A 10,656-nucleotide genomic window follows, 5' to 3' on the forward strand; every position below is an offset into this window, starting at 1 on the left:
CACTTTTTCACACAGGGCCATGTAGCTTTGGATTTTTTTCTTCCTCATTAATAAAACCCTTCATTTAAAAACTGCATTTTGTGTTTACTTGTGTTATCTTTGACTAATGTTTAAATTTGTTTGATGATCTGAAACATTTAAGTGTGGAAAACATGCAAAAAAGCAAGAAATCAGGAAGGGGGCAAACACTTTTTCACACCACTGTATTGTTACTTGGGGATGTTCAAAAAGCATTATATAAACAAGACAACTAAGACAAATTACAACCTAACCTACCTAGAATATTCTCCTTGTAGGGGGAAATGGATAACTACTACAGATCGGTGAGAATAGTACTTTATCTCAAGAAGAGTCATTTGAAATGAATTAACGAAAAAAATGAATAAACAAATACATAAACCTTATTTAAATGTTAACTTTGCTATTCAATATTGATGCCTGCTTAAAAAAATGTTAAAGCCTGTAACGCCATTATTTTCATCTAACTATAAAGCAAGTAATCTGTGTGTGTCTGTGTGTGTGTGCGTGTGTGTGCGTGTGCGCACGCATGTGTGTTTATTGCATATCTTGAGAACCATTCATCTGATCTACTTCACTCTTGGTGGGTATATTGCTGGGGACCCAAAGATGTGTGGTGTCCAATTTGGTGTGTTTTGGACATGCAGCAGATTCAGGTTTAACAAATTTAGAATAAACAAGTGAACAGCGCCTGGTGGCTCTTTGCAGTGGTGGGGGTGGGGCTTCAGGGCTCTGCAGAGTCGAAAATGTGGTCTGCAGCTAGCCTGCCACAGCTTACTGACTGCATATCACTTTTGCTGCTTGATGCTGGGTAAGCTAATGTAACAACCAAACTCTTCTTTGCTTCCCTGGAGTCAACAAGCACAAGCTGATACAGGAACAATAGCACTGTTCATTGTACAACAAAGTGTTTTAAGTTCATCGCAGGAACTTATAACACTAATAACTTTACTGCCAGCAAAGTACCACCACTGTTTAAATCCATGCTCTACTTTAACTTTATAACAGAAGTGGTTATGTCAAAGCAGGCAACTGATATGCCTATTTGGAAATTAATAGCCCTGCTAAATGTAGTTCACTGGTGATTGAGACTTGCCATGACTTACATGTGTTTTTCAGGGGCGGATTAAGTGATTTAAGGGCCCCAGGCAATTGCTGTCTTTACTTTACTTTTCACCCTTTCTCTAATTGAGAATGTTGGTATTGGCAGTGGTAGAAGACGTACTCAAAACTTTTTTTTTTTTTCTTAAGTAAAACGTATTAACTATTAATAGTAAAGCTATTATTGCTGCAAAGTGCAAGGGCCTCTAAAAGTTTTTTTTGGGTACAATAGTAACATAAGTCAATATTTTTCATATCCAAACATAATAATAAGTCTATAGCTGTTTGGGGCTCTTTTCGTTTGGGCCCCTTGCATTTGCCTACCTTGCTTAAAGGAAAAGTCTGCCTCTGGTGTTTTTTCCCGTGAACCAGAGTGTATTTCACCAGTGTTTCTGATCGTGAGTAGCTGCAACTTGAGTGGGTGACACAACTATGTTGTGACAGGTTACAGGTGTCTTGCTCAGGAACCAAAGAAGTGCAGTTGTTTGAATGAGCGGTTCCTGAGAAAGCTACAAGCAGCAATACCACAGGCTAAGAAATCAACCCATTCCAAACAGCACGATTTGAATGTACACTAATTAAAATGGATGGCTTTTGATGTGTCACATTTGGCACAAGGGTCAAGTAAAATGAACCTCAAGGTGTCCAACCTAAAAAGAATAAGAATGTAAAGGTAAGAAAATAGATATGGACTAGTGTCATTGGTTGAACTATAAAACTGTATCATGTGCTTCCTTTGTTTCATGTCTATATTTGACAGTTTCTAGGTAAAGGATCTTTCAGGGGTGCCGGATGGAGAGTCCCCTTTTATTGTCAAATGATGGTAACAAATGTGTCCTTGAGACAAATGCTTCATTCTAAAATGCCAATCAAAACAATCTCTTAGTCAACAAGGATGTAGTAATTAATCCAGTCCAACAAAACCATAACTTGTGCTCTCAATCGGGATTCAATTCAAATCCAAATTGCTATCAGATGACTCCAGAGAGGTTATAAAGTACTGTAGGTGGCCCGTAGGAACAGGGGCCATAGCATATGTTCAATACTCCTTCACTCTATAATCATTTATATAGAATAACCAATAGCAGGTCATGTCAAGACAAGTTTATATGCATAACCCAGTATCACATACGTCTTAAAAGGCCCACAGCAGTAATAGTGGGAGTTGCTGTAACCCTGATTCAAATGGGCCATATCATTAATAACTCATAATTATTCAATAAAATCTCTACATGTTGAATATGTCAAATATATGATTGTCAGTTAAGATTCTTCCATGTTGCTCTTCATGCTTGCCATGAGGCGACCATCCCTGACATGACTAAATTATATGAGGTGTGGGTTAGAATCCTGAAACTGGTATGAGGCTAAAGCAATCTTTGTTGGTCAAATCAAGTGGATATTTTTTCATAGTTACAGTATTAAGTTGGAAATTCCTGTCTGTTACTATCTCTTCACTGCTGCTTATTGAGGGAATGCCCTACATGGAAACATAAAGAGGACATTTCACACTGAAAAGACTGAAACTTTAGATGATGTATAACTCAGGCTGCTGAAGCTTCAAGCCACCAATAAGTCATTCATTGTAGCATGTGAATAGCATGACAATGCTAGTAGTGTATTAAAATTGATCTTCCTGATATTGTTTAGACAGAGTAAAGCTGCCAAATCCTAAGTTCTCTTACCGGCTCATGTTTTAAAAGGTCTAGTGTGTAGGACTCAGTGGCATCTAATGGTGAGATTGCAGAACTGAAACTTATTCCACTTCTACCAATAGATGCACCTAAATCCTACACACTGGACTTTCAAAAGTCAACGTAGTTGAGTTACGTTTCAAAAGTCAACAGCTGGAGCAACATTTTCAGATTTTTGGGAGTTCCTCAACAGAATAGAAGAGTATAACTTTTAAGCGGAGTGGCTCATTGGCACACAGTGAAAGAACCTCCCTTTTGTGACAATTAGATGACACAAGACTAAGGTAGAACCTTTCAACTTTGACTGGAGGCAGCATTGAAGAGATAAACCAATCAACCATCTATCGAATATTAATAGTTTTAATAGTAATATCACTCTCTTGCCATAGTAAATAGTTAATTATTCTTATTTCATAAATATTCTATGTGATTCCAAACTCTCAAATTCTCAAACACTGTCATTAATAACCAGAAGTGTGGACTCAAGTCAGACTCAAGTCACAAATTTAGATTCAACTTGACAAAATCAAAAAAGACTTGCAACTTTGACTTGAACACCAATGACTTGTGACTTTACTATGACTTTAGCATTTTTACTAGAAAATACTTGATCCCCTTCCTCCTAGCCCCAAGATGTTATCTAGAAAGTTTGCCCCATATCAGTTCATTTCATCAGTCAGCTATCGTGAAAGCTGTTAATTCCCAGCAAGTCGACACTTAATTCCCCCCGATGATCCAGTTTGTTTGAACCAGTGTGACAGCATCCAATCAAGTTGCAGGAGAGAAACATGGAGAACTAATGTTTTGTTGCTGAGCACCAGTTGGAAAAAGTTATGTCAAAGCTAATTTAGTTTGCATCCAAAAACTATGTGGTGGTCAGCAGAAAATGAATTGCAGTCTGCAAACATGCTGGTAAAAAATTATAGACAAAGATGCAACAACTTCCAACTTCGCTTGACATTTGAAGTTTCACAAAGAAGAGTAAAATGAGGCTAATACTAACATAATTAGCAAGCTAATGCTTAGCTAATATTAGCTTAACAACCAGGTACCATTATAACACACTTGTTTTAACAAATTAATTCAGATTTAAAAAAGCATTTACGATTTTGGAAATTCAGTGTATTATTATTATTATTATTATTATCATGTTGTTAAAATGGCATTACTTTGGTGAAGAGCCCAGCATGACCTGTTTAGAACTCGAAAGTCAAAGTTTAAGACCTTGAAATGGACTTGAGATTGACTTGGGACTTGGGACTTGTTATGAGTTGTCAGTCATAACTTGGGGCTTGACTCAGGACTTGAGTGCAAAGACTTGAGACTTTCTTGTGACTTGTAAAACAATGACTTAGTCCCACCTCTGTTAACAACTGTCCCCCCTTTGCCTATGAGTAAATAGTGGTCAGTGCTAAGTCATGCTAACTGCTGTGTGTGTTTGTTGTTGGCAGGACATGCTGATGCAGTTGGCTAAAGCTGTGGCTAACGCTGCAGCAGCTCTGGTACTTAAAGCTAAGAACGTGGCTCAGAAGACAGAGGATTCAGCCCAGCAGAACAGGGTCATTGCTGCAGCCACTCAGTGTGCTCTTTCCACATCTCAGCTGGTGGCCTGCACCAGGGTGAGTGCTCTACATGAGATATACTGTATCTACTCAGAGCATGACAGCAGCTGTAGTGCTCACCATTTGAAAGCTGAGAACAGTTTAGTTGTATGTGAATGCAGCTTAAGCTCTTGTTCTGACACTATCTTACCACTTATCCAGGTGGTGGCTCCAACCATTAGCTCCCCTGTATGCCAGGAGCAGCTGATTGAGGCAGGCAAGTTGGTAGCCAAGTCAGTAGAAGGCTGTGTTGAGGCATCGCAGGGGGCCTCCAACGACGAGGGCCTCTTGAAACAGGTGGGCGTGGCTGCCACAGGTGTCACTCAGGCCCTCAATGAGCTGCTTCAACACATTAAACAGTATGCCAGCGGAGGCCATCCTATTGGACGTCATGGAGAAGCCACCGATCGGATTCTGGATGTCACTGAGAACATCTTCAGCTCGATGGGAGATGCTGGTAAAATCATGGTCACAGGGCTGACACACATCATGCTGTTTTTGCTTACAGCTGGGCATCAAAAGATGTCATTGATCTTTCCACCTCTCCACAGTTTATTTTGGATTAACATACTTTGACAGCTATTGTCCAGATGGCCTTAAAATTTGATGTGGCTTGATGTTCCTCAAAGCCAAAATCAAGTTAAAGGTATATTATGTAAGAATTGTCTTGCTGTTTGTAAAAAGTGTTGCCAGTGAAAGCAAAAGCCAACCCCAGATTTACTCTTGTTAATTATATTTGCATTTTTTTGACTCTGTCGACAATTTTCATAGCTTCCTTTTGGATATGTGCAGCTAACAGTCAGGTATCTGGTCGCTACTTTTTATAAAGGCTTGACCTGTGCACTGAGTCCAGGAATGTTCCACACACAGCAAAATAAGACAAAGATACACTACCACACACTGAGAGTGGGTCATAATGGATGATTGAATTGATTGATTGATGAAATTGATTGAATTGTATTTCTTTTATATAAGTCAATATTGTTTTTTAGAAAAATTCTGCATAGTATACCTTTAAATTTTTTGGACCCTCCATGAGCTTTCCTCTAACACCCATCTGAGGTCAAATCATCATTTTTGTATTGAAGATATCTGATGGCCTGTATTCTATGAAATGCGGATATTCATGGTCTCCAGAAAATTAATCATGGATGTATTCTGAAAACTGGATAGCACACTCTACTGCTGTGTTCACACTAAGAACCCATTTCAATTTCAATTTTATTTATAAAACCCAATATCACAAATCACAGTTTGCCTCAGAGGGCTTTACAGCATATGATATCCCTCTGTCCCTGGACCCTCATAGTGGATAAGGAAAAACTCCCCCCAAAAAAACCCTTTAACAGGGAAAAAAATGGTAGAAACCTCAGGACTAGTAACTGAGGAGGGATCTTTGTTTATTGCTCCAATGATGCAGTGCAAAGTCAACCAATCATGTATTTGTTTCTAGCTATGGTGTTATTTTGCCAAGTTAGCTGAAGCTGTGCTAGCTTTCTGTGTATTGCAGTGCAAACAGGAATACAATGGGGTGGTGAAATGTGATGTTAACATGGGGCTCAGACGGTGATTGATAGAACAGATATTTGACCAAATACAAACTTTAGAATATGTTCAGTCGAGGTGCTTTGCTATGAGTAGCAGAGACACACAAGCCCCAGGATGACATTAAAACATCAGTGTTCTTGAGCAACACTCCAAGGTCAACTCTGCAATAATATAGCTGGCCACACTGTTGCTTTGTGGCTTAAAGTGTGAACATTGTAAGAAAAGATGTTGCCTTAACAGGATATTGCAGAATGTAGTGGCTCAGTGTTTGTTGAGTCAGTGAAATGTTCTCATTATTGAAAAAAAACAGCAGCATTTTGAACTCCTCTAAAGGCAATGCTATGTAACAAACTGTTGTATGTTTGTTGTTGCATCTACCTAACACGTGTATCGTGAGCTGTATCAAACATTGTAACATTGCTTTTAGACCCTCACCAAATTGAAAACTACATCATATTCTCAGGGGAAAATAGCAATATACTATACATGTATATATTACAGCTTGAAGATATCTAACAATGATAGCAGTCCCAAAGGTGGCATTTTCCTTCAGTCACACAAGTTTTCTTGTCTCCCTCTCGTTGAATACTCCAGGTGAGATGGTTCGTCAGGCCCGTATCCTTGCCCAGGCCACGTCTGATCTGGTTAACGCCATCAAGATGGATGCAGAGGGAGAGTCAGACCTGGAGAACTCACGCAAGCTGCTGTCAGCCGCAAAGCTGCTGGCTGATGCCACTGCTAAGATGGTGGAGGCAGCTAAGGTCTGCCTTTGTCTTTCTCTTTCATTATGTCTTAATACAAAGAACAGGCTTCCTTATTTCAATCAGCCTGTTAATTTAATGTATAATGATCTGTATGCTTCCACCTCAGGGTGCAGCAGCAAACCCTGACAGTGAGGAGCAGCAGCAGAAGTTGCGAGAAGCTGCTGAAGGTCTTCGCATAGCCACCAATGCTGCCGCCCAGAATGCTATCAAGAAACGGCTGGTCAACAAGCTAGAGGTAAAAAGGAAGGAGGAAGAGCGAAGAACTACTGAAGTCTGTGTGACATTAACAGTCCCTGCATGTGGTTTGTGTTGCCTGCATAGAATTATTGGATTGACCAGTGGAAGCTTTCTTGACAGGTCTTCATAAGGTAGAATTCATTTGAAAATCAGCTTTTAAGATGAGTGTATCATTGACAGTGACATCCAACCATAACTGGAAGTCTATATATAGTTAGATAGTTATATAGTCACAGCGGCGGGTATTGTTTTCACCTTGTGAGTCTGTGGGTGTGTTATCATGGCAAAATGTGATCCTTGTGACCCCTACTGTTGCAGGAACTACCACAGAGGAAGTTTCAGGTACTTTGGCAGGTGTTTATAGTAGGGCTGCTCGATTATGGAAAAAATAATAATCACCATTATTTTGATTAAAATTTAAATCACAATCATTATGCGGCACACTTGATGACTTACATTGTTTACTCGATGGCATGTCATTTCTGTCTCTACATGCGTGTTTAAAATTCTCCTCTGCTCTCTGTATCGCGCACAGCGGAGTTCAGCCCCGATGCGCACACACACACACACACACACACACACACACACACACATACACATGCAGGGATGGGCAGTATTTCTATTATTTGGATTTAAAATACGTATTTCAATTACTTTTGAGTATTTTGTCATTTGTATTTGATAAGGCCGATAAAAAGCAAATGTAATTTGTAACAAAATACTTTTGAATGGAGTGATTTTGTATTTAAAATACTCAAAATACTTTCTCCACGATTCAAAAATCAAAAATAATAGGCTACACATTCTTATAATATTGGATGTAACAATATTTTTTACTTTTTAAAAAAAAAAAAAAAATACTTTTATCTATATGTTTTTTTTAAACTTGGGCCATTCAATGTGCCCTTCAATGACCTAGTGGTCTGTTTTACTGGACTATGCATAACATAGGAAATTGTGTGTTGTTGTGGTTGATACTTGGGATGAGTATGCAACAAATTAATTGCCTCACATGGGATCAGTAAAGATGTCTGAATCTAAATCTGTTTCAATAAAGAATATTTTAGGGTAGCCTACACCAAATTGTGAGAAAACGAGCACAAATTTGCAATAGCTGCGACCAAATTTGCTACTATCACGCAATTAATGGATGAAATATGGTTGTTCTTTCTGGCATAGTTACTCATGGTCTCTAGTTGTAGTATGCAAATTTTGACCATTTGTGGTCAAGGACTTTTAGAGTTATTCACGAAAAGCTTTGTGGACCGACCAACAGAGTGACCTATAGAGCTGCGGGTCGCTGCTAAAAAGAAAAAGAAAAAAAGTATTTTCTGTATTTGAAAATACATGTATTTTATTTTGATGCATTTTCTGGCACCACTATTTTGTATTTTATTTTGATACATTTATTTGAGGGGTATTTTGCATCAAAATACATTTTGATGTATTTTTGCCCATCTCTGGACATCTCGTTCTCCTTCTGCCATTTTCCACACGCTTTTTGAAATCTTCCGCGATCACCTGCCCCTCGCATTACTTGTAGTTCACCTATTTGACTGGCTCAGGGAGTGAAAAGAGGAGAGGAGGGGAGTGGGAGGTATTTCCTATGCATGGCTTCCAGGTGCATTTGATTTGCACACAAGACAACAAGAGTAAACTGACAAGAAGCGCATAATCGTTTTATGCCGATTATTTTGTTTTCATAATCGTTGAAAGCCCAAATCGTAATCTAGATTAAAATTCAATTAATCGAGCAGCCCTAGTTTATAGGTCTGTCTGTCTGTGGACAGAGTTTTGCAAATTTTTGTCACCGCGATATTGTCAAAAGCATGCAAGATGCAGTCATGAAACTTAGGGCACGTAGTTGAGATCGCAATTAAGGTTGAATGCAAAGATGGGTGTGGTCTGAGCAAGCTGTCCCTAAAAAGTACGTACTGTTACATGCAATATGCACACAATCAAGACATTAACAATCAAAACATTATGCCCTGAACTTTGACCCTCTTACTTTTATATCCATTACCTTGGAGATATAACAAACACCACTTCCTCTGTGGAGTTCGCCAGAGAGGAAGATCAATCCGGAGAGCTCTGCTGTTGTTACATTGCAATGTATGCAGTTATAACTGCACAGATTATAGAGATTCTAACATATTATATTTGTGACAGTGAAATTACATCACCAGTTCTCTGTAATTGTTATTTTCATAGTTATGTCTTGTTGTTGTTTGTAATATTTAGGATCATTTTGTTCACCTAAACAATCAATATTCCTATTATGAAGATTCGACTGGTCATCACTCACTTAAATGCGCTGTCATCCATCACTCAGCTGTCAATCAGTGGTCAAGCTGTCATCTGTTTGCAGCTCAGTTGATGTATTGTCCAATGCACAGAGGATTGTGGGTCAGAATAGCCAGAAAAGCTTGCTGGACTGCATACTGCAAAATCAAACGGATGTAGTTGAACATCCAGGTATGTTTGGCATACTGCATTTGACAGACTATGTGTTGGGACATAATAAATCTTTCTCTGTCATACTATATAGTATGGTAGTATGGGGATTGGAATGCACAGAGTATCTCATCTGGAGTGAACCCATCACAAGATTCAGCTTCAGTGCAGCTGGTACCACCTCAGCCAGAAACCCTGTCAGTCCCCCAGGCCGAATAATATGCTTCTGTTATCAGTAGCTACTGGAAGTTGTTTGCGCCTGGAATTAAAAGATGTTGAAATATGTCAAACTTAAATTAGCTACTGTTTTTGTTGTTTAAAGGGTCATTTAAACTGCTAATCAGCCGATATTGGCTGGTAATGTAGAGCCAGCGATGTTAATCAGTTATACAACTCTAAATTATATTTATTGTTTGTCATAGACAAGCAGCGCTTTAAGTTGTCACATCTCTGTTTCCTGTTTCTTGTCAGAATGCAGCCAAACAGGCAGCAGCAGCTGCCACTCAGACTATAGCTGCTGCCCAGCACGCTGCCTCGTCTAACAAGAACCAGGCAGCCCAGCAGCAGCTCGTCCAGAGCTGCAAGGTAAACATGACATCACAACATGGTTCTGTCTGTTCATCTCAGCACACTGCACAGATGAGTTAGAGTGGCTCTGTCTTTTAAATATCTCTCTTTTCTTTTTCTCATTTTTCTCTGCTCAGTCTCTCAGTATTATTCTTTCACATCTTTGTTTGCATCCTTTTAATTCAACAGAAATGATTAGTCTTCCAGTTTTGAGTTCAGTCAGTGATTTGTTTCATATTTACTACACAGGATTACATAACACTGATTGATAAATCCCTCCCTTTTTGTTAAGGCTCATTTCTACTCCCATTACATACAGAAAAAGACACATTAATTTCACGTGTCGTAACCGTCACTGCCCACATACTTTCATGCATCCTTTATGATAGCACAGATACATAATTAGATGGCACTAGAGGGCAGAGTCAAAAACTTTTGACAACAGCAAACATGGCAACAGTGGAGGCAATTGTAATAATGTAATTTGTAACCGAGGCAGTATTGTAGGCAGTGGTGGTCTGTGAGGCCATTAAATTATTGCAATGTTGACAGAGAATTCTTTTAACTTTTTGCCATTTTTATAATGTGTTTTTATAATGTGTGTGTGTGTGTGTGTGTGTGTGTGTGTGTGTGTGTGTGTGTGTGTGTGTGTGTGTGTGTGTGTGTGAGATC

The 10,656-nt window shown here is 39.0% G+C and overlaps 1 protein-coding gene across 1 annotated transcript in view; it reads left to right on the top strand.

Moving 5' to 3' along the window:
* tln1 (talin 1) overlaps window positions 1-10,656 on the top strand; it is a 173,487-nt gene that overhangs the window by 68,346 nt on the left and 94,485 nt on the right. The window contains exons 19-23 of the mRNA XM_050052653.1: window positions 4,265-4,432; window positions 4,577-4,871; window positions 6,557-6,723; window positions 6,833-6,961; window positions 9,889-10,002. Of these exons, the coding sequence (XP_049908610.1) occupies window positions 4,265-4,432; window positions 4,577-4,871; window positions 6,557-6,723; window positions 6,833-6,961; window positions 9,889-10,002 (873 nt within the window). The remainder of the gene's footprint in view (window positions 1-4,264; window positions 4,433-4,576; window positions 4,872-6,556; window positions 6,724-6,832; window positions 6,962-9,888; window positions 10,003-10,656) is intronic.

The sequence above is a fragment of the Epinephelus moara genome, chromosome 9 (genome assembly GCF_006386435.1).
Source record: "Epinephelus moara isolate mb chromosome 9, YSFRI_EMoa_1.0, whole genome shotgun sequence".
NCBI lineage: Eukaryota > Metazoa > Chordata > Actinopteri > Perciformes > Serranidae > Epinephelus > Epinephelus moara.